Source organism: Hyla sarda, chromosome 4 (assembly GCF_029499605.1).
Source record: "Hyla sarda isolate aHylSar1 chromosome 4, aHylSar1.hap1, whole genome shotgun sequence".
NCBI lineage: Eukaryota > Metazoa > Chordata > Amphibia > Anura > Hylidae > Hyla > Hyla sarda.
In genome coordinates this window covers 398,705,504-398,730,784 of record NC_079192.1, presented here as the reverse complement: position 1 = coordinate 398,730,784, position 25,281 = coordinate 398,705,504, and the positions used below count along the sequence as shown (strand labels likewise).

At 43.9% G+C, this 25,281-nt stretch overlaps 1 protein-coding gene across 2 annotated transcripts in view; it reads right to left on the bottom strand.

Moving 5' to 3' along the window:
• Window positions 1–25,281, bottom strand: part of LOC130267453 (carbohydrate sulfotransferase 1-like) — a 160,645-nt gene that overhangs the window by 4,467 nt on the left and 130,897 nt on the right. For both annotated transcript variants that reach the window (XM_056517298.1, XM_056517297.1), the window contains exon 3: window positions 6,251–6,433. In XM_056517298.1, the coding sequence (XP_056373273.1) occupies window positions 6,251–6,395 (145 nt within the window). In that variant the 5' untranslated portion in view covers window positions 6,396–6,433. The remainder of the gene's footprint in view (window positions 1–6,250; window positions 6,434–25,281) is intronic.

The following is a 25,281-nucleotide window of genomic DNA, read 5'->3' as shown; positions in this document are numbered from 1 at the left end:
ATTCTGCAGCATCATCATCCAAAAAATACACAATAATGACCCCCCCCCCCAACAGATGACATCAGCAGAATCCCGAGACGGGAGCGGTACAAAAATTCTGACAGGACTGAGGGATATTAGGAGGGATTTATCTTTGGATGTACACTGGTTTTGTTGTGTATATTGGACGCGTATTTTAGCACGGTTTAGTGGGAGGGGGTGTGGGGGCCGTCACGCCCCCTCCCATAGACTTGCATTAAGGGGAAGGACCGTGATGTCACGAGGGGGCGGAGCTGTGATGTCACGATGCTCCGGTTCCTGTATCGCCCCTCATTACGCACAGAGCGAGTTTGCCCCAGCAGCGGGACCCCCGCGACACACTGTAACAAACCTCCTTCTCATGAAATCTCCTTACTACTGGGGTGACACACTGTAACAAACCTCCTCCTCATGTAATCTCCTTACTACTGGGGTGACACACTGTAACAAACCTCCTCCTCATGTAATCTCCTTACTACTGGGGTGACACACTGTAACAAACCTCCTCCTCATGTAATCTCCTTACTACTGGGGTGACACAATGCAACAAATCTCCTGCCCATGTAATCTCCTTACTACTGGGGTGACACACTGTAACAAACCTCCTCTTCATGTAATCTCCTTACTACTGGGTTGACACACTGGAACAAACCTCCTCCTCATGTAATCTCCTTACTACTGGGGTGACACACTGCAACAAACCTCCTCCTTATGTAATCTCCTTACTACTGGGGTGACACACTGTAACAAACCTCCTCATGTGATCTCCTTACTTCTGGGGTGACACACTGTAACAAACCCCCTCCTCATATAATCTCCTTACTACTGGGGTGACACACTGTAACAAACCTTCTTCTCATGTAATCTTTTTACTACTGGGGTGACACACTGTAACAAACCTCCTCCTCATGTAATCTCCTTACTACTGGGGTGACACACTGTAACAAACCTCCTTCACATGTAATCTCCTTACTACTCTGGTGACACACTGTAACAAACCTCCTCCTCATGTAATCTCCTTACTACTGGTGTGACACACTGTAACAAACCCCCTCCTCATGTAATCTCCTTACTACTGGGGTGACACACTGTAACAAACCTCCTCCTCATGTAATCTTCTTACTACTGTGTTTGACACAATGTAACAAACCTCCTGCCCATGTAATCTCCTTACTACTGGGGTGACACAATGAAACAAACCTCCTGCCCATGTAATCTCCTTACTACTGGGGTGACACACTGTAACGAACCTCCTCATCATGTAATCACCTTACTACTGGGGTGACACACTGTAACAAACCTCCTCCTCATGTAATCTCCTTACTACTGGGGTGACACACTGTAACAAACACCCTCCACATGTAATCTCCTTATTACTGGGGCAACACACTGTAACAAACCTCCTCCTCATGTAATTTCCTTACTACTGGGGTGACACACTGTAACAAACCTCCTCCTCATGTAATCTCCTTACTACTGGGGTGACACACTGTAACAAACCTCTTCCTCATGTAATCTCCTTTCTACTGGGGTGACACACTGTAACAAACCTCCTCCTCATGTAATCTCCTTACTACTGGGGTGACACACTGTAACAAACCTCTTCCTCATGTAATCTCCTTACTACTGGGGTGACACACTGTAACAAACCTCCTCCTCCTCATGTAATCACCTTACTACTGGGGTGACACAGTGTAACAAACCTCCTCCTCATGTAATCTCCTTACCACTGGGGTGACACAATGTAACATACCTCCTGCCCATGTAATCACCTTACTACTGGGGTGACACACTGTAACAAACCCCCTCCTCATGTAATCACCTTACTACTGGGGTGACACACTGTAACAAACCTCCTCCTCATGTAATCTCCTTACTACTGGGGTGACACACTGTAACAAACCTCCTCCTCATGTAATCTCCTTACTACTGGGGTGACATAATGCAACAAATCTCCTGCCCATGTAATCTCCTTACTACTGGGGTGACACACTGTAACAAACCTCCTCTTCATGTAATCTCCTTACTACTGGGTTGACACACTGGAACAAACCTCCTCCTCATGTAATCTCCTTACTACTGGGGTGACACACTGTAACAAACCTCCTCCTTATGTAATCTCCTTACTACTGGGGTGACACACTGTAACAAACCTCCTCATGTGATCTCCTTACTTCTGGGGTGACACACTGTAACAAACCCCCTCCTCATATAATCTCCTTACTACTGGGGTGACACACTGTAACAAACCTTCTTCTCATGTAATCTTTTTACTACTGGGGTGACACACTGTACCAAACCTCCTCATGTAATCTCCTTAGTACTGGGGTGACACACTGTAACAAACCTCCTCCTCATGTAATCTCCTTACTACTGGTGTGACACACTGTAACAAACCCCCTCCTCATGTAATCTCCTTACTACTGGGGTGACACACTGTAACAAACCTCCTCCTCATGTAATCTCCTTACTACTGTGTTTGACACAATGTAACAAACCTCCTGCCCATGTAATCTCCTTACTACTGGGGTGACACAATGAAACAAACCTCCTGCCCATGTAATCTCCTTACTACTGGGGTGACACACTGTAACGAACCTCCTCATCATGTAATCACCTTACTACTGGGGTGACACACTGTAACAAACCTCCTCCTCATGTAATCTCCTTACTACTGGGGTGACACACTGTAACAAACACCCTCCACATGTAATCTCCTTATTACTGGGGCAACACACTGTAACAAACCTCCTCCTCATGTAATCTCCTTACTACTGGGGTGACACACTGTAACAAACCCCCTCCTCATGTAATCTCCTTACTACTGGGGTGACACACTGTAACAAACCTCTTCCTCATGTAATCTCCTTTCTACTGGGGTGACACACTGTAACAAACCTCCTCCTCATGTAATCTCCTTACTACTGGGGTGACACACTGTAACAAACCTCTTCCTCATGTAATCTCCTTACTACTGGGGTGACACACTGTAACAAACCTCCTCCTCCTCATGTAATCACCTTACTACTGGGGTGACACACTGTAACAAACCTCCTCCTCATGTAATCTCCTTACTACTGGGGTGACACAATGTAACATACCTCCTGCCCATGTAATCACCTTACTAATGGGGTGACACACTGTAACAAACCCCCTCCTCATGTAATCACCTTACTACTGGGGTGACACACTGTAACAAACCTCCTCCTCATGTAATCTCCTTACTACTGGGGTGACACACTGCAACAAACCCCCTCCTCGTAATCACCTTACTACTGGGGTGACACACTGTAACAAACCACCTCATCATGTAACCTCCTTACTACTGGGGTGACACACTGTAACAAACCTCCTCATGTAATCTTTTTATTACTGGGGTGACACACTGTAACAAACCTCCTCCTCATGTAATCTCCTTACTACTGGGTGACACACTGTAACAAACCTCCTCCTCATATAATCTCCTTACTACTGGGGTGACACACTTGTAACAAACACCCTCCTCATGAAATCTCTTTAATCTCCTTACTACTGGGGTGACACACTGTAACAAACCACCTCCTCATGTAATCTCCTTACTACTGGGGTGACACACTGTAACAAACCTCCTCCTCATGTAATCTCCTTACTACTGGGGTGACAGACTGTAACAAATCTCCTCCTCATGTAATCTCCTTACTACTGGGGTGACACACTGTAACAAACCCCTCCTCATGTAATCTCCTTACTACTGGGATGACACACTGTAACAAACCTTCTCCTCCTGTAATCTCCTTAGTACTGGGGTAACACACTGTAACAAACCTCCTCCTCATGTAATCTTCTTACTACTGGGGTGACACACTGTAACAAACCTCCTCCTCATGTAATCTCCTTACTACTGGGATGACACACTGTAACAAACCTCCTCCTCGTGTAATCTTCTTATTACCGGGGTTGACACACTGTAACAAACCTCCTCCTCATGTAATCACCTTACTACTGGGATGACACACTGTAACAAACCTCCTCCTCATGTAATCACCTTACTACTGGGGTGATACACTGTAACAAATCTCCTTCAATGTAATACTTACTGGAGTGACATGTGGCTCAGCCCCGCCTCCACAGCATCACACAGGTCCTTCAGCCATGATCTCTCTTTTCCTCCACAGCTAAGCTCCGCCCCCAACATGTGTTGGTGACATCATCCCAGGTCCTACATCTCCAGCATCTAGCAGTCCGGGCCAGGGGAGGAGACAGAGGGAGGGTAAGAACAGAGGACTAATGTAACAGGGACAGCGTTCCTCCTCTGAATGTTCCTGCAGTACTCGAGCCCTGGGGTAGACATATGCCTGTGCCACTGGTTCAGCTGCACAGGGGCCTAGTGTGTGAGGGGGCCCACCGCCCTTTCAAAAAGGGCTCGCAGCCCTCACATGACGAACAGTGAGCAGCGGGGCTGCACAACCGCTGCTCACTGTTCTAAAGCCGCCGCGGCGCATAATAGCGTAGCGAGCCGACCCGGGTCTGAGGAGGGATGTCGCGCAAGTGACGTCCCTCCGCAGACTTGCGCAGGAGGACGTCAGTGACGTCACTTGTCAGGCCGCCACCGGAAAAGAGAAGCGCTGCACAGGCCCGGTAAGTGTGTCTGTGTGTGTTGGGGGGCTATGCTACCTAATGTAGGGAACCTTTTCTACCTAATGTAGGGAATCTACTCTACCTAATGTAGGGATACTGCTACCTAATATGGGGAATCTATGCTACCTAATGTGGGGAATCTATGCTACCTAATGTGGGGCATTTATGCTACCTAATGTGGGGAATCTGTGCTACCTAATATGGGGAATCTATGCTATCCAATATGGGGAATCTATGCTACGTAATGTGGGGAATCTATGCTACCTAATGTGGGGAATCTATGCTACCTAATGTGGGGAATCTATGCTACCTAATGTGGGGAATCTATGCTACCTAATGTGGGGAATCTGTACTACCTAATATGGGGAATCTATGCTAACTAATATGGGGAATTTATGCTACCTAATGTGGGGAATCTATGCTACCTAATGTAGGGAATCTATTCTACCTAATGTAGGGATACTGCTACCTAATATGGGGGAATCTATGCTACCTAATGTGGGAAATCTATGCTACCTAATGTAGGGAATCTATTCTACCTAATGTAGGGAATCTATTCTACCTAATGTAGGGATACTGCTACCTAATATGGGGAATCTATGCTACCTAATATGGGGAAACTGCTACCTAATGTGGGGAATCTGTGCTACCTAATATGGGGAAACTGCTACCTAATGTGGGGAATCTATGCTACCTAATGTGGGGAATCTATGCTACCTAATGTGGGGAAACTGCTACCTAATGTGGGGATACTGCTACCTAATGTGGGGAACCTATGCTACCTAATGTGGGGAAACTGCTACCTAATGTGGGGAAACTGCTACCTAATGTGGGGAATCTATGCTACCTAATGTGGGGAAACTACTACCTAATGTGGGGAATCTATGCTACCTAACGTGGGGAATCTATGCTACCTAATGTGGGGAAACTGCTACCTAATGTGGGGATACTGCTACCTAATGTGGGGAATCTATGCTACCTAATGTGGGGATACTGCTCCCTAATGTGGGGATACTGCTACCTAATGTGGGGAATCTATGATACCTAATGTAGGGAATCTATGCTACCTAATGTGGGGATACTGCTACCTAATGTGGGGATATTGCTACCTAATGTAGGGAATCTATGCTACCTAATGTGGGGAAACATTTTTTGCACAGGGGCCCTCTGCTGTCTGTGTCCGCTCCTGCACTGATTATTCCACCGACCACCAGGTTTCTTACACTGATCATAACACGGACCACTGGGTGTCCTACCCATAATATGCCACCAACACCAGGTGTTAAATATTAAATATACCACCGGGCACCAACACTGAATATACCCGCACCACTAGGTGTCATATACTAAATAGAATGCTCCCAACCACCAGTGGGGAGATTTAACAAAACCTGTCCAGAGAAAAAGTTGACCAGTTGCCCATAGCAACCAATCAGATCGCTTCTTTCAATTTTTTTAAAAGGCCTCTGAAAAATAAAAGAAGAGATCTGATTGGTTTCTATGGGCAACTGGGCAACTTTCTCTCTGCACAGATTGCAGGCGCAGGATAGTGAGATGGAAATAACTTTATTGATCCTCCAACAAAAACAAGAAAACAGGCAAGTGATGTTGTCACCTTTGATGTGTCCACAGCGATTCTCGGCCGCCATGCTCCTGCACGGGGATATAGAGGTCATCCTGAGGGACTTGATGGCTGTGTATTGGATTCCCAGAGAGGTAAACACTATTAGCACAAGGACTTTCCAGGAACACTCCATCATTCAGAATTTACATCTCTTCAGCTGTATGTCCACGGCTCCTATATAAGACATTAAGAGAACGGCAATCTCAATGATGTGCTTACAAGGGTCATAGGATTCCTGGTGCCAGAAAATTAAACAGATTTGTAAATGACTTCTATTAAAAAATCTTAATCCTTCCAGTACTTTTTAGCAGCTGTATGCTACAGAGGAAATTATTTTCTTTTTGAATTTCTTTTTTGTCTTGTCCACAGTGCTCTCTGCTGACACCTCTGTCCATGTCAGGAACTGTCCAGAGCAGGAGAGGTTTGCTATGGGGATTTTCTCCTGCTCTGGACAGTTCCTGATATGGACAGAGGTGTCAGCAGAGAGCACTGTGGATAAGACAAAAAAGAAATTCAAAAAGAAAAGAATTTCCTCTGTAGCATGCAGCTGCTAAAAAGTACTGGAAGGGTAAAGATTTTTTAATAGGAGTAATTTACAAATCTGTTGATCTTTCTGGCACCAGTTGATAAAAAAAAAAAAAAAAAATGCTTTCCACTGGAGTACCCCTTTAAATATCCGTGCAGTACAAACTGCAGTCAAACTGACATGTTATGTTTATTCTTCAGGTCAGAACAATGACAATGACACCCCATATATACTCTTCAATTTTTATTTATTTAAAAACATTTTTTTTTTAAATAAATGAGTTTGCTTAAAATTGCCTGAGCAATCATTGTATGACCAATCATTAGATTGCTCATATAGATCAATGCAGGACATATATCCTGCATTGATCCATCGGCTCTGCACTCTATTGGTAGAGCCTACCACAGTGATGGAGGCCTAGCAGAGCCCTCTGGTTGTCAGGACAACGGATCACTTCCCTGCAATCGTGTTGGGTATGTGTGCAAGGGGGGGGGGGGGGGGCAATCCGCCAATGATGCTTGTAAGGGCCATTTAGATGCTTCTGTTTTGACAACGGCCTCTAAAGAGTTAGTAGCCGGGAGCAATGATCGCTACATGCCGACTATTAACAATGGCCCCCAGCTACGGAAATCATCCAGGGGCCGCCATTGGTCGTGAATGGAGAATATGACCTTCTTCATCATATACCATAATTGACCTGTCCCGTCACTTCTATTCTGCTCAGCTAAAGCCAGCGGTATACGGAATTGCTGGATTCCCATAGATTTGCATTGCCATGCAAGATTATTGGACTCCGGCAGGGACCAGGAACACTCTCAGTGCAAAAAGAACATCCCACCCCCAACAGGTACTGTATGTATGGACTCCCCTTCCTGTCCTTGTTTTGGGCCTTCAGCAGTTTTGATATACTTCCGACGTTGCCTCAAAACATGTTGCGGGCTCTGAGGTAACCTTATGATGTTTAAAGCCGCTCCTGTAGGGGATCTAGTTCATAGGTTCCTGCCAACATCTGGTAGATACGTCAAGAATCTTCACTGAAGTGTAGGTTTCCCTTTAAGATGACGCGACATGCAGAGTCACCCACTTACCACTACAAGAACTGCTGCAAAGGGAAAATCATCTGACATCTTGAACCTCTATGTTGAGAGACCCATATATATATATATATATATATATATATATATATATATATATATAATCCTATACGCTAGTAGGGCCTGATCCAAGTTGAACCTGTGGTATTACCCATTCATGCATGGTGATCTTTTTATTAGTATTTACAGCTATGTTACCTGGATGTTTCTATGGATAATCCTGTGTCTGTAATCCCCTGAGGAACCTTGATCAATTGTGGGGGAAAACATGTCGGGATTGTATAACCTTAATGCAGCTTATATAAACTTTATGCATGTGGGTCTCAATACCACATCAGTATGAACAGTATTGGCTATGGCACCACTATGGGTGCTTAAAGGGGTACTCCAGTGGAAAACTTTTATTTTTATTTAAATCAACTGGTGCCAGAAAGTTGGACGGATTTGTAAATTACTATTAACACATCTTAATGCTTCCAGTACTTTTTTGGGGCTGTATACTACAGAGGAAATGCTTTTCTTTTTGGATTTCTCTTCTGTCACGACCACAGTGCTCTCTGCTGACCAGAGCAGCATATGTTTGTTATGGGGATTTTCTCCTGCTCTGGACAGTTCCTAAAATGGACAGCAGAGGTCAGCAGAGAGCATGACAGAAGAGAAATCCAAAAAGAAAAGCATTTCCTCTGTAGTATACAGCCCTCAAAAAGTACTGGAAGGATTAAGATTTTTTAATAGAAGTAATTTACAAATCTGTTTAACTTTTTGGCACCAGTTGATATAAAAAAAGGTTTCTACCGAAGTACCCTTTTAATATAGCAAGTCTGTACATTTTATTTTGAGGACCTCCTGTTCCTTTTACCGCATACCGAAAGACATTGTTTTATTTAAAGCTTTTTTTTTTAAAGTCCGTGACTACCTATTCACCAGATCCACTAATTGTCTCCTATAACACTTTTACAATAACCTACGTTACCAAACAATGCGAATTCCCGCATTACAATAAACCCTTTAACAGTTCCATAAAGGGCCATTAATCACCGGATACTATAACAATTACCATTTGTCAGGTCCGAAATTAATTGTCGTTACGTCTGCCATCATTTTAATTAATAATCACAATTATCTATTTGGTGTAAAGACGTTTCACGTGCTCCAGATGTCCTCTGGGGGGGGGGGGGATCATCCTCTCTGCTGCTGGGGGGGGACCGCGGGAGCAGAAGAAGTCTTTTTTTTTTTGGGTTCGTCCTGGTTATTAATACAAACCCCAGTGAAAAGACTGTGAAAAGTAAAGAACAGACGTCTGGAGCTCCTTTCAGGAAGGATCCTATTGTGCCGGCGCAGGTTCTGTAGTCTGTTGACATATTTCATTTCTAGAACAAGCTGTCAAGGTACAGGTGATAAGATCTTCTTAGGAACAATGTATCAATAGGATCCCAGAGAAGATTGTATGGGGGGGGGGGGGGGGGGGGGCGATAGAATCCAAAATAATAAAGTCTACGCTTCTGGGAAAGGAAGCAATAGACACAAAAGATGACTGACAGGTACAAGCGCGTCCTGGTAGTTTGGTATGTTTGGTATAATCCTTGGAAAAGGGAATGCTGCTATACTGGGGATTAAGGAGCAAAATGTAATGTAATATGACAATGTATGACAAGATGGAGTTAACAAATATTAACATACATGGATAGATAATGTGCATAAAATATATATTACAAGACCTGGTTACCTGAAAATGAGAAAAGAGTGTAGGATACATAGTGTAGGGTTCATAGTGTAGGGTTCATAGTGTAGGATACATAGTGTAGGGTTCATAGTGTAGGGTTCATAGTGTAGGGTTCATAGTGTAGGGTTCATAGTGTAGGGTTCATAGTGTAGGGTACATAAGATAGGGGATAAGATGTCTTAGCGCCAGATTTCCCCTTTAAATTTGCCAACCGGAGTCAGACAGTGACTCCGGTCTCCGGTGCTCATTTTTGCACCTTATCCGGTTTTGTGGCCGGACTGAAAACCGTGGTATTCGGTGGTTTTCAGTCCAGCCACAAAACCAGATACGGTGGAAAAATGAGCCATAAGGCAACAATGAGCCAACCGGAGTCACTTTCTGACTCCAGTCGCGCATTAAAATGAATATGATGCAGCGCGGATCTGCCGGGGATATGGCCGCGGCCGGTTTTGAAATTTCCCCGCCGGCTGCTGTTTGGCTAGGAATTCATTTCAGTGGTTGAATTGCAAACCCACACTCTCATGCCTGCCACATCAGCTAAAACAGGTAAGCACAAGGCATACACAAGAACCTCTACATTATTCTCATCTATATATATAAAACTCAACGTGTGTATGTATGTATGTGTGTGTGTATGTATGTTCCACAAAAACTTCAAAATGGCTAAAGATATTAACATGAAACTTGGCACACATGTTACTTATATGTCAACAACAAACATAGGATAGGTAATTTAACCCTTACTCACCCCCATTTGCCAGGGGCGGGGCTTATGTTTAAAGTCCCATGCAAGTCTATGGGAAATATATGTTAACTGCATAACTTCCAAACGTCTGGAGATATTTCGATAATACTTGGTCACATGTTACTTATATGTCCACTTAAAATATAGGATAGTTAATTTAACCCTTAACTACCCCCATTTGTGAGGGTCGGGGGTTTTGTTTAAAGTCCCATGCAAATCAATGGGAAATGTATGTTCCCACATAACTTCCGTACGGCTGGAGATATTTCAATACCTGGTCACATATTACAGGTCGGAATATGAGGACGAGATGAGAGGTCAAGATAGGAGGTCAAGATAGGAGGACGGGATGGTTGGGATAGGAGGTCGAGTTAGGAGGTCGGGATATGAGGTGGAGATAGGAGGACGGGATAGGAGGACGGGATAGGAGGACGGGATAGGAGGTCGGGATAGGAGGTGGAGATAGGAGGACGGGATAGGAGGTCTGGATAGGAGGTTGAGATAGGAGGACGGGATAGGAGGACGGGATAGGAGGTGGAGATAGGAGGACGGGATAGGAGGTCTGGATAGGAGGTTGAGATAGGAGGACGGGATAGGAGGACGGGATAGGAGGACGGAATAGGAGGTCGGGATAGGAGGTGGAGATAGGAGGACGGGATAGGAGGACGGGATAGGAGGACGGGATAGGAGGTCGGGATAGGAGGTCGGGATAGGAGGTGGAGATAGGAGGACGGGATAGGAGGACGGGATAGGAGGACGGGATAGGAGGACGGGATAGGAGGTTGAGATAGGAGGACGGGATAGGAGGACGGGATAGGAGGTCGGGATAGGAGGTCGGGATAGGAGGTGGACATAGGAGGACGGGATAGGAGGACAGGATAGGAGGTTGGGATAGGTCGGGAAAGGAGGACGGGATAGGAGGTCGGGATAGGAGGACGGGATAGAAGGTCGGGATAGGAGGACGGGATAGGAGGCCGGGATATAAGGATGGGATATGATGACGGGATAGGAGGTTGGGATATGGGGTTGGGATATGACAACAATATATGAGGACGGGATATGAAGTCAAAAGCTTCCTCCTTTGTTTATTTTCCTCCCCAATAAGGATTAGGAAGGAAAAACCGGGCAATGCCTGGTACTCAGCTATTATACATTATAAAAATAATAAAAAATCCCGGAGTGCTTCTTTAAATTCACCTGCAGTCAGAAAGCCCCACCTCACCTAGTCCTGCTTACACAGTAGAGGACTTGTTACAATTTACGATTATCTAGACACGTCTTTTCAACCTGTCACTCTCCAGGTGATGCAAAAACTACAACTTCAAGCATGCCCCGCAGCTGTGAGGGCATGTTGAGAGCTGTAGTTTTGCAACAGGTTGGAGACCATTGGCCTAGACTGGTGCATTATATACCCCTTTCATCTGTGTGGATAAGCATGTATCCACTCAATGACAGAAAGCGGAGTTCTAATTTTTTGTTCTGTACTAGACAATGGTATAACTTTCATAATACAATTTACAGAAGAACAGCCACCCCTTTTAATGTAATTGACTTTGCCTTGTCAAAACCGCTAATGAAATACTAATAAATGTCAAGTTAAATTGCAATTAATACAATGCAGTACCCAACCATAAACAGCAGATGGCGATGTTCTCCACACTGATGTTCATTCTTTGTTTTAGGCAGCAGCTTGTACTGCAAGACACAGGATCCCTTTTGCATCTCATCACATCAACCAGGGTGCCTCCAGCTGTTGCAAAACTAAAACTCCCAGCATGCCCGGACAGCCAAAGGCTGTCCGGGCATGCTGGGAGTTTTAGTTTTGCAACAGCTGGTTAGCAAAAACACTGCATTAAATAAACAATTGTCTGCAAAATAATTTATTTCTTGTCTATTATATTAATATCATTATTAATTTATCATTATTATTTTTTATCATTATTTATAATAATAATAATTATTATTGTTATTATTATTGATAATAAAAATATTATTAATAAAAATTAATAAATAATGATAAAAAATAATGAAAAAAATTTATAGTAATATTTATTAATAGACATTATCATTATTTATTTTTATTACTATTTATTAATTATTTTTTTTAGTTTATTTTTATGTTATTTTTACTTACGTTATAATTACTTTGGTCTACATAGACCGATCGCTCCTACAGACTTGATTGTATTATTTTCATTCCTTGTTTCATTTACTTTGCGGAATCCAATTTACGCCTTAGCTCCGGTCTGTACGAAATTTGTAGTCTGGACATCCCTTTTCGTAACCCCAGTGACTTGTTTAGCGCAAGATATTTATTTCCCCACTTGCTGTTCGGCTCATTTATCAACATTATGTGCATGACAAAGGGGTTTCATGTCACCTGAAGCACCGGGGAGGATTCGTCATTACTACATGGCCATCTGTTTCCTTTCCAGGCGTTCTACAAGCGCTAAACATCAACTCAAAGTCGTAAGAAAACTAATGGAACAAACTTAAAGGGGTACTATGGTGGAATTTTTTTTTTTAAATCAACTGGTGCCAGAAAATAAAACAGATTTGTAATTTTTTTTCAAATTTCAAAATCTTAATCCTTCCAGTACTTATCAGCTGCTATATGTTCCACAAGAAGGTCTTTTCTTTTTGAATTTCCTTTTCTGTCTGACCACAGTGCTCTCTGCTGACACCTCTGTCCATTTTAGGAACTGTCCAGAGCAGGAGCAAATCCCCATAGCAAACATATGCTGCTCTGTACAGTTCCTGATGTGGACAGAAGTGTCAGCAGAGAGCACTGTGGTCAGACAGAAAGGAAATTCAAAAAGAAAAGAACTTTCTGTGGAAAGTACAGGAAGGATTAAGATTTTTTGTAATAGAAGTCATTTACAAATCTGTTTAACTTTGTGGCACCAGTTGATTTAAAATGAAAATGTTTTCCACCGGAGTACCCCTTTAAAGGGGTACTCCCATGGAAAACTTTTTTTTTTTTTAATCAACTGGTGCCAGAAAGTTCGCACAGGTGAACTTCTGAGCTGGGTGAGCTGGATAACGCTGTGGTTTTGGGATACATTTTACCTACAATGAAAAACAAAACAAAAAAAGTTCTACTGATTGTGCTCTGTGCAATACCCCATTTCAACTGTAGTGGCCGCTATAGAGGAAATGCAAAGCTGCCAATAGCTTCCCTTGGCGATCATAGGTGATCGACCTCAGATTCTCATTTAGAGAAGAGATTATAGGGACAACCTCTTTAATGTAATAGCATATTATCAATATACAGAATAGGTATAGTATATATAACTTCATTGTTCTTGTAGTTTTTAAAGGGGTACTCCCATGGAAAACTTTTTTTTAAATCAACTGGTGCCAGAAAGTTAAAGGGGTATTCCAGGAAAAATATTTTTTTTATATATCAACTGGTTCCAGAAAGTTAAACAGATTTGTAAATCTATTAAAAAATCTTAATCCTTCCAGTACTTTTCAGGGGCTGTATACTACAGAGGAAATGCTTATATTTTTAGATTTCTCTGATGTCATGACCACAGTGCTCTCTGCTGACCTCTGCTGTCCATTTTAGGAACTGTCCAGAGCAGCATATGTTTGCAATGGGGATTTTCTCCTGCTCTGGACAGTTCCTAAAATGGACAGCAGAGGTCCGCAGAGAGCACTGTGGTCATGACATCAGAGAAATCTAAAAAGATAAACATTTCCTCTGTAGTATACAGCCCCTAAAAAGTACTGGAAGGATTAAGATTTTTCAATAGAAGTAATTTAAAAATCTGTTTAACTTTCTGGAACCAGTTGATATATAAAAAAAAGATTTTTCCTGGAATACCCCTTTAACTTTCTGGCACCAGTTGATTTAAAAAAAAGTTTTCCATGGGAGTACCCCTTTAAAAACTACAAGAACAATGAAGTTATATATACTATACCTATTCTGTATATTGATAATATGCTATTACATTAAAGAGGTTGTCCCTATAATCTCTTCTCTAAATGAGAATCTGAGGTCGATCACCTATGATCGCCAAGGGAAGCTATTGGCAGCTTTGCATTTCCTCTATAGCGGCCACTACAGGTGAAATGGGGTATTGCACAGAGCACATTCAGTAGAACTTTTTTTGTTTTGTTTTTCATTGTAGGTAAAATGTATCCCAAAACCACAGCGTTATCCAGCTCACCCAGCTCAGAAGTTCACCTGTGCGGACCCAATGCAACACCAAACCATGGAATAGTGAATCCAGCAAATGTAGAGAGAGACACGAATCTTCATATTTTATTTAAAGCCCCTTTAAATCACAGTGGCCGACGATAGCTGGTGCGTTTCAGGTGTATTATGTGAAACACGTCGACCTCTTTGCATTAACCCCTTGTGTTCGTGACGCCAGGGCATGTTTTAACCTCTTTACCACCCGAAGGTAGGCGGCTGGATCCTGGGCTAGGCACGGGGACAAATAATGACTCCGACGCCAAGTTACGGAACAGCGGCAGCTTCACTGAGTCAGACAGATGTAACAGTCTAGACAGTTTGGCTAGGCCCAAAGAGGTGACCAGTGACTTCAGAGACCACAGAGCTTGCTGGGACTTATAGTGGACTGGGACAATTTGATGCAGAGCCATGCTGACTTGAGACAGATTGACTTTGACTGACTTGACTAAGACTGACTATACCCCGTTTGTAGCTTACCAGGTTTTGACTTGGACCTGGAGGGTAGTGGACTGGTGGATCCGTGGCTGCGTGGTAGACTTTAGGCCTCTTTAGGACACCAGACACTCTCTCCAGACTTGACCTCACTGCAACTCAGCACTAAAGAGACTGAGGAAGCTCCACCCAGGGCTTATATGGGGGAGACTTGGAGGGGTCCCATAGGTCACCCTGTAGGTCACATGGTCACCTGTACCTTCCCTGGTTATAATCAATTACATGACAACATCTCTTAAAGGTATACAACAATATATGTACAATACATTATATAATATAGGGGAGGGCCCAGGATGGTCACAGGATGGAGTCTGCAGCTAGGGCAGGGTTTCCCAACCAGTGTGCCTCCAGCTGTTGCAAAACTACAACTCCCAGCTGGGAGTTGTAGTTTTGCAACAGCTGGAGGCACACTGGTTGCGAAACACTGAGCTAGGGTACTGGGGTGCAACTCCTGTGCTGAGCCACCACATGTGACTGCACATATAGTTTGTCTACCAGTGTTTCTCAACCAGCGTGCCTCCAGCTGTTGCAAAACTACAACTCCCAGCATGCCCGGACAGCCTTTGGCTGTCCGGGCATGCAGGGAGTTGTAGTTCTGCAACAGCCAGAGGCACACTGTTTGGGAAACACTGATCTAGCCTCTTGATTTCAGTTGGTACCATGTAATGCTGCTTGTCACCTGTGGGGGAGCTGTAGGGTAATGGAATGTTATGCTCCATAAAGATTACAAGCGATTGCTGGGGATCCAAGCAAAAACCAACCCGGATTCAGCTTCTATTTAACTCTGCAGGCATCTATGTTAGAACGAATTTAGAAAAGCTGAGTAAATGACCCGAACGTTCCTCGCTAGAGCGGCATTTAGTCACAACTTAAAATTAGAGTCGACAAGCTGCTGGAAATATCCGTCTTTGATCTCCTACACCGATCAATAAGACCGTTTGTTGTATGATTTTTAATCAGCAAATGCCGAGTTTATTTTACAGCATCTACTGCTGGTAATAGGAGCGTGGGACATTAAAAAGCTCAGGGCAGCGAGCCAGCGAGAAGTGTCACAAGCTGTCACATGTGCGTCACTCCACGAAAAAAAAAAAAAAATTATAATAATTAATATATATATATATATATATCTTGAGATGAGAACATATGTCCCACACTGCTGGGAAATGTCTATAGAGCTGTAGGGGTTCACTAGGCAAAAAAAACAAAAAATAAATAAAAAATACGACGCTTCTTGTGGAAAACACATAATGAGTTAATTATCATATTCATCAATAAATTATCGTAACCAGCTGCTTGGGCTTGTTTGTTAAAATTCTATTCTTAAAGAGGCAGTCCACCATTCAGAAAACGCGGGACCGGATACAGGCCATGGACAAGAGTGATGCAATTGTGAGAATAAAGCATACCTGTCAAATTACAGAAAAAAAAAATATGCTTCTATATGTCACTCACTAGGTCTTGCAGATGTTGTACATGTCTTTTTTTATGTGGCTAGCGTCTGTATTTGGCTCACAAATCCCTCTGTTCCGCTGCTCACTCATTCTGACATCCACTGCTCAGGAAGAGGCGTGTCCAAGGTAAGAGTGTCCGAGAATACAGGCCCAAAAGATCCTTTCGGGACACAGGGATGTCCAGGTTACTCTCCCACAGGCCACGGACACTTTAAATGTGCCAAGGCTGCCGGGTGGCAGCGCATGCAGTCATGGCACTTACGTGACGTGTGCCCAGTCTGGAGGAGCGGCGCGGGACAGAAGCAGGAGGACGTGCGGGCCGGCAAGTTTCCAGTACGTGGGCAGCTACGGAGCTCTGACCACTGCTCCTACGGCTGGGGGACCTGCTGCTATGGCCCATAGGCAATAGCAGTAGATCCAGACCCGGATCGGAGGAGCAGTGATCAGAGTCCTGAAGCGGGGCAGTACACAGACATAGTGCCTCCTGCTATATACTGTATATGACTGGAGACAAAATGTCTGTGGAGGGCCTACAGCTATATATATATATATACATGGGGGTCTACAAATATATGAGGGCACAAGGGGGTCTACAAATATGGGGACACAGATGGGGGGTCCACAAATTTACAAGGGGCACAGAGGGGTCTATATATATATATATATATATATATATATATATATATATATATACAGTGACCCCCCCCCGACCTACGATGGCCCCGACATACGATCATTTCAACATACGATGGCCTCTCAGAGGAAAAGTTGCCCAGTTGCCCATAGCAACCAATCAGATCGATACTTTCACTTTGCAGAGGCCTTGTTAAAAATGAAAGAAGCGATCTGATTGGTTGCTATGGGCAACTTTTCCTCCGGACAGATTTTGATAAATCTCCACCAAAGAGCATCTCTTGCTCTGGAGGACCCAAAACATCCATGTATTATGCAGACAACATATTCATGTCATTGAGGACTAATGGTTCAGTTCACCTCTGGTGGCGCTGCAGGGAAATTCAACAGTTGCTGAGTTAAATAGAAGCTGAATCCGGGTTGGTTTTTGCTTGGATCCCCAGCAATCGCTTGTAATCTTTATGGAGCATAACATTCCATTACCCTACAGCTCCCCCACAGGTGACAAGCAGCATTACATGGTACCAACTGAAATCAAGAGACTAGATCAGTGTTTCCCAACCAGTGTGCCTCTGGCTGTTGCAGAACTACAACTCCCTGCATGCCCGGACAGCCAAAGGCTGTCCGGGCATGCTGGGAGTTGTAGTTTTGCAACAGCTGGAGGCACGCTGGTTGAGAAACACTGGTAGAGAAACTATATGTGCAGCCACATTTCGTGGCCCAGTACAGGAGTTGCACCCCAGTACCCTAGTTCAGTGTTTCCCAACCAGTGTGCCTCCAGCTGTTGCAAAACTACAACTCCCAGTATGCCCAGACAGCCGTTCTACAGATTAAAGGGGTACTACACTCCTAAACATCTTATCCCCTATTCAAAGGATAGTGGATAAGATGTCTGCGATACGATCCCCATGATCTCCGGCGCGGCACGCCGGTCATCCGGTGTGCGGAGCGAGCTCCGTGTCGGATGACGGACGACCACAGCCGTCACACCCCCTCCATTCATGTCTATAGGAGGAGGCGAGACGGCTACCGTGTTTCTCTGAAAATAAGACCGGGTCTTATATTCATTTTAGTCCCAAAAAACACACTAGCACTTATTTTCAGGGTAGGGCTTATTTATGGGGGCTGCAGGAGGGCTGTAGCAGTGTGGAGGATGCCGCAGCCCCCCCCCCCCCTATCTTCCACACTGCTACAGTCCCCATCCTCCTGCGGGCATTACAGTACTGGCGGCCCAGTCCGCCAATTAATTACCCCACACACACATTTACGGTAACTTGCCACGGGACCAGCGGGGCCGGGGGTCCTGGGTGCGGGGTAGGTGGCCGGGGGCATTATGGTACTGGCGGCCGCAGTCCGGATCTGGACCGCGGTCCGCCAGTTAATTACCCGAGGCCTAGGTCTTATTTTCAGGGTAGGGCTCATATTGCAGCCCACCCTGATAATATTGCTAGGGCTTACTTTCGGAGTAGGGTTTATTTTTGGGGAAACACGGTACCGTATTTTTGGCCGTATAAGACGCACTTTTTCTTCCCCAAAACTGGGGGGAAAAAGTCGGTGCATCTTATACGGCGAATACACCCCTATCGCGGCGGTCCCTGCGGCCATCAACGGCCGGGACCCGCGGCTAATACAGGACATCACCGATCGTGGTGATGCCCTGTATTAACCCTTCAGACGCGGCGATCAAAGCTGACCGCCGTGTCTGAAGGGAAAGTGACACTAACTCGGCTGTTCAGTCGGGCTGTTCGGGACCGCCACTATCTCACCGCGGCGGTCCCGAACAGCCCGACTGAATAGCCGGGTTAGTGCTTACAGGACACCGGGAGGGACCTTACCTGCCTCCTCGGTGTCTTCTCCGTTCAGGGATCCCCTGTATGGCCGGCGCTCTCCTTCCTCGTCATCACGTCGTCACGTACGTGCGTCGGTGTGCGTAATGACGGCGACGGAGAGCGAGGATACCCGGCTGGCAGCAGAGACGTTCCGGAGCGACGGGGACACGGCGACAGCGATGGAGCGACATCCAGGGCAGCGATGACGGGTCCGGAGCGACAGGGACACGTGAGTATTACCTCCTATGCAGTGGTCTTCAATCTGCCGACCTCCCGATGTTGCAAAACTACAACTACCAGCAAGCCCGGACAGCCAATGGCTGTCCGGGCATGCTGGGAGTTGTAGTTTTGCAACATCTGGAGGTCCGCAGGTTGAAGACCACTATTGGGTTCAAAATCTTAATTTTTTAAATACGGTATGTACTAGTCATCACACTCCCTCCCATAGACATGAATGGAGGGTGTGTGGCGTGGCGTCACGAATATGGAAGTTCCAATCACCGTCCGTAGTTTGCAGGGATCCCAGACCGGATCGGACATCGTATCCCCTATCTTTTAGTTAGGGGATAAGACGTTTAGGAGCGGAGTACCCCTTTGAAGATGTTTTTTTTTTGTTAAAGTGGACTTGACACATCTATGCATTAAATCAGTGGTCTCAAACTGTGGCCCTCCAGATGTTGCCAAACTTCACCTCGCAGCATGCCTGGACAGCCATCGGCTGTGACCACTGCATAAGATGCATAATTTGTTAATTTTTTTTTTTTTATAGGAACTGTGTAATACTTCATTTCCCCTGTAGAGGCGCTGCAGGGACATTGAACACTTGCTGCAGAGTTCCCCCCACAGGGTACTGCCGATTGTTGTGGGATCTAAAGTGGACACCCGCCTTTAAGGTAGTTTATTTTGAAAGAACTACTTGTCTTTGATCTCAAGGTAAATTCATTGCGAATGTGAAATAAATGTTTTCGAAGAACGTCTGGATTTATGCGTCTCAGTAAAATTACATTTTTCCCGGAGTCTATTTGACATCAAAGCTGCATTATCTGTACGGTCGTATTTGTGAGATCACAAAAATTTCCTGCAGAATGTTATCTCCGCCAAATAGCTCCATCAAGATAACGCTCTGTGTGTTCTTGTGCCGTACCGCGCTCGTAGTGCCGGCTAATAGGACGAGCCGCGGAAGATAGCGAGAAATAAAGCATTTTGTGTTTATTGCATTTGAGACTGGAAGGAAGGTTAATAAGACGTCCTGGCTATAGGATTACATGATCACATTAGGTGCCAATGGCTGCAGTGTGATCCTATTACATTCATTACTCTGCAGAAATGGAAAAATATCTATCTACCATCTGCTATGTAAGAGGCGAGCGCCATGGTGCCCAACCGGGGGGAGTCAGTGGAAGGAGAAAAACTGGGTAAACGGACAAGGATTATAGCTGCCTAATCTGATATCTATCTATCTATCTATCTGTCTATCTATCTATCTATCTATCTATCTATCCATCTATCTCATATCTATCTATCTTATATCTATCTCATATCTATCTCATATCTATCTATCTATCTATCTATCTATCTATCTATCTCATATCTATCTATCTCATATCTATCTATCTCATATCTATCTATCTCATATCTATCTATCTATCTATCTATCTATCTCATATCTATCTATCTCATATCTATCTATCTCATATCTATCTATCTATCATCTATCTCATATCTATCTATCTATCTCATATCTATCTATCTCATATCTATCTATCTCATATCTATCTATCTCATATCTATCTATCTATCTATCTATCTATCTCATATCTATCTATCTTATATCTATCTCATATCTATCTCATATCTATCTATCTCATATCTATCTATCTCATATCTATCTATCTATCTATCCATCTATCTCATATCTATCTATCTTATATCTATCTCATATCTATCTCATATCTATCTATCTATCTATCTCATATCTATCTATCTCATATCTATCTATCTATCTATCTCATATCTATCTATCTATCTATCTATCTCATATCTATCTATCTCATATATATCTATCTATCTATCATCTATCTCATATCTATCTCATATCTATCTATCTATCTCATATCTATCTATCTCATATCTATCTATCTATCTATCTATCTCATATCTATCTATCTATCTCATATCTATCTATCTCATATCTATCTATCTCATATCTATCTATCTATCTATCTCATATATATCTATCTCATATCTATCTATCTCATATCTATCTATCATATCTATCTATCTCATATCTATCTATCTATGTCCTATCTATCTATCTATCTATCTATCTATTATCTATATATTTATCTATCTCATATCTATCTATCTATATCAATCTCATATCTATCTATCTCATATCTATCTATCTATGTCCTATCTATCTATCTATCTATCTATCTATTATCTATATATTTATCTATCTCATATCTATCTATCTATATCAATCTCATATCTATCTATCTCATATCTATCTATCTATCTATCTATCTCATATCTATTTATCTCTCTATCTCATATCTATTTATCTATCTATCTATCTATCTCATATCTATCTATCTATCTATCTATCTATCTATCTATCTCATATCTATCTATCTCATATCTATCTATCTCCTATCTATCTATCTATCTATCTATCTATCTCCTATCTATCTATCTATCTATTTATCTATCTATCTGTCTATCTATCATTCTCATCTCCAAACCCTCGAGCTGGTTGATGAAACCCCCAAGGACCTCAAGAGTTAAATGATCTCTGAACTAAAACACAATAGGACAGCTGTGGATCCTGTGGTTGTGCTGGAAACTAAGCTCAATCCCTAACCCTGAATTTACTAAGATAGACATTCAATGTGACCATCACGCCCCCTCCCATAGACTTGCTTTGAGGGGGCGTGGCCGTGATGTCACATGCCTCCGCCCCTCATCGCCAGTCATCTGCCACGGAGCAAAGTTCGCTCTGTGCACCGGATATCTGGGGTGCGGCAGCCGAGATCGCGGGGGGCCCCAGCAATCAGATTTGGATAGGGGATAAGATGTCTAGGGGTGGAGTACCCCTTTAAGAGTGCTTTTATAACATACATTGGAGATTTAGGTTGGAAGGATTTACTTATGACCGTCTGGCGTATTCCTCCAATGTACATCATGGCGCTCGCTCATAGGCTGCCATGTTTTTTCTAGATACCTCTGTGCAGAATATCTACATTACATCCAGCAAAAAACTTTAACCCCAGGCAACTATCTTTTCAATTATTCATCGTGCTGTCTACTTGTCTCCCATCCGTCCTCCATAGCCCGATTTCCCTCTATATCATCACCGGTAAAATCAGGTTGGGTGCGCGCCCAATGGCGTTTGCCGTTCACTTCATCAGCTCCAGGGGTTATTATGGGATTGTGCATAGCAGGGAGCCGTGGAAATATTCCCCCATAACGCTTTCAATGTATTTTCTTATTTAAATCCAATGCATTCGGTTTAACATCATCCATGCAGCCGGCTTTGGTCTTCATGCATAGATAATTTCACGCCGCTGACTTGTTTGTTGTCATTCATGTCTGGCCGCTTCCTCAGATATGGATAGAAAGCGATGCAGCGTGAATCAGAACAGGATTTGAAAACCCAATTCCCAGGATGGACTGCAAATATTTCCTTAAAGGGGTACTCCACCCCTGGCATCTTATTCCCTATCCAAAGGATAGGGGATAAGATGTTAGATCGCCGCGGTCCCGCTGCTGGGGACCCCGGGGATCGCTGCTGCGGCACCCCGCTATCATTACTGCACAGAGCGTGTTCTGTGCGTAATGACGGGCGATACAGGGGCCGGAGCAGCGTGACGTCATGGCTCCGCCCCTCATGACATCACGGCCCGTCCCCTTAATGCAAGTCTATGGCAGGGGGCGTGAGGACCGCCACGCCCCCTTCCCATAGACTTGTATTGACGAGGGTGGGCTGTGACGTCACGAGTGGCGGAGCCGTGACGTAACGATGCTCCGTCCCCTGTATCGCCCGTCATTATGTGCAGAGCGAACTCTCTCTGTGCAGTAATGATAGCGGGGTGCTGCAGCAGCGATCCCCGGGGACCCCCGGCGATCTGACATCTTATCCCCTATCCTTTGGATAGGGGATAAGATGTCTAGGGGCGGAGTACCCCTTTAAAGGGGTGCTTCGGCGCTTAGACATCTTATCCCATATCCAAAAGATAGGGGATAAGATATCTGATCGCGGGGGTTCCGCCGCTGGGGATCTTGCACGCCGCACAACGTTTATAATCAGTCGCCGGAACGTTGTGACGTCAAGGCCCCGCCCCGTGTGACGTCATGCTTCGCCCCCCTCAATGCAAGCCTATGGGAGGGGGCGTGACAGCCGTCACGCCCCCTCCCATAGGCTTGCATTGAGGGGGCGGAGCGTGGCATCACACGGGGCGGGGCCTTGACGTCACAACGTTCCGGGGACTGATTATAAACGTTGTGCGGTGCCGTGATCGACAGTAATCAGATCCGGAGCGAACGCGCTCCAGGGACTGATTATAAACGGGGTGCGGCGTGCAAGATCACAGGGGTCCCCAGCGGCGGGACTCCCGCGATCAGGCATCTTATCTCCTATCCTTTGGATAGGGGATAAGATGTCTAAGTGCCGGAGTACCCCTTTAAACAGGACAGCAAGCTGAAAACTGGTATTTGTATTGAGTTTGGATTCCATGTATTGCTATGTAATGGGAAAATTGACAAAAGTAAGAAAAACTATGGAGCCCGGACAGTTAACCCCTTAAGGACCCGGGGTTTTTCCGTTTTTGCATTTTCGTTTTTTCCTCCTTACTTTTAAAAAATCATAACTCTTTCAATTTTGCACCTAAAAATCCATATGATGGCTTATTTTTTGCGCCACCAATTCTACTTTGTAATGACGTCAGTCATTTTACACAAAAACCTATGGCCAAAACGGAAGAAAAATCATTGTGAGACAAAATTTAAAAAAAAACGCCATTTAGTAAATTTTGAGGGCTTCCGTTTCTACGCCGTACATTTTTCGGTAAAAACTACACCTTATCTTTATTCTGTAGATCCATACGGTTAAAATGATACCCTACTTATATAGGTTTGATTTTGTCGGACTTCTGAAAAAAATCATAACTACATGCAGGAAAATTTATACGTTTAAAATTGTCATCTTCTGACCCCTATAACTTTTTTATTTTACCGCATATGGGGCGGGATGGGGGCTCATTTTTTGTGCCGTGATCTGAAGTTTTTTGATCGCTTTTTATTCATTTTTTTATGATAAAAAAAGTGACCAAAAATACGCTATTTTGGACTTTGGAATTTCTTTTCTCGTACGTCATTGACCGTGCGGTTTAATTAATGATATATTTTAATTAATGATATATATATATCCGCACGCGACGATACCACATATGTTTATTTTTATTTACACTGGTTTTTTTTATGGGAAAAGGGGGATGATTCAAACTTTTATTAGGGAAGGGGTTAAATGATCTTTATTCCCTTTTTTTTTTTGCAATGTTATAGCTCCCATATGGGGCTATAACACTGCACACACTGATCTTTTACATTGATCAATGGTTTCTCATAGGAAACCATTGATCGATAATTCTGCCGCTTGACTGCTCATACCTGGATCAGGTAGGAGGCAGGTAGGGACCCTCTGGCTGTCCTGTAAGCTGTACGTCATGGGTCCTGTAAGGGTTAAAGGGGCTATCCACGAAAAAAGTTTTTTATATATATAAACTGGCTCCAGAAAGTTAAACAAATTTGTAAATTCAAAAATCTTAATCCTTTCAGTACTTATGAGCTGCTGAAGTTGAGTTGTTCTTTTCTGTCTAAGTGCTCTCTGATGACACCTGTCTCGGGAACTGTTCAGAGTAGAAGCAAATCCCCATAGCAAACCTCTCCTACTCTGTGCAGTTCCCGATACAAGCAGAGATGTCAGCAGAGAGCACTGTTGCTGGACAGAAAAGAACAACTCAACTTCAGCACCTGATAATTATTGGAAGGATTAAGATGTTTTAATAGAAGTAATTTACTTTTTTCCTGGAATTTTTTCCCCCCTGGAATACCCCTTTAAATCATACTTTACCATTAGGTTGGTATGGCAGCAGGATGTTTAAAACTCACGGGCAATCTCTGTAGCCCGAGAGTAACATGATCAGAAGATTCACCGGATGTCTATTGCAAGTCCTTGGGACTTCAGGTACATCTCCGGATTTTGTCAGTCTTGGGCTACGGAGATGGCCCGGGACCAAAGTCATGGTATAGCTTGGAAGAAAGAAGA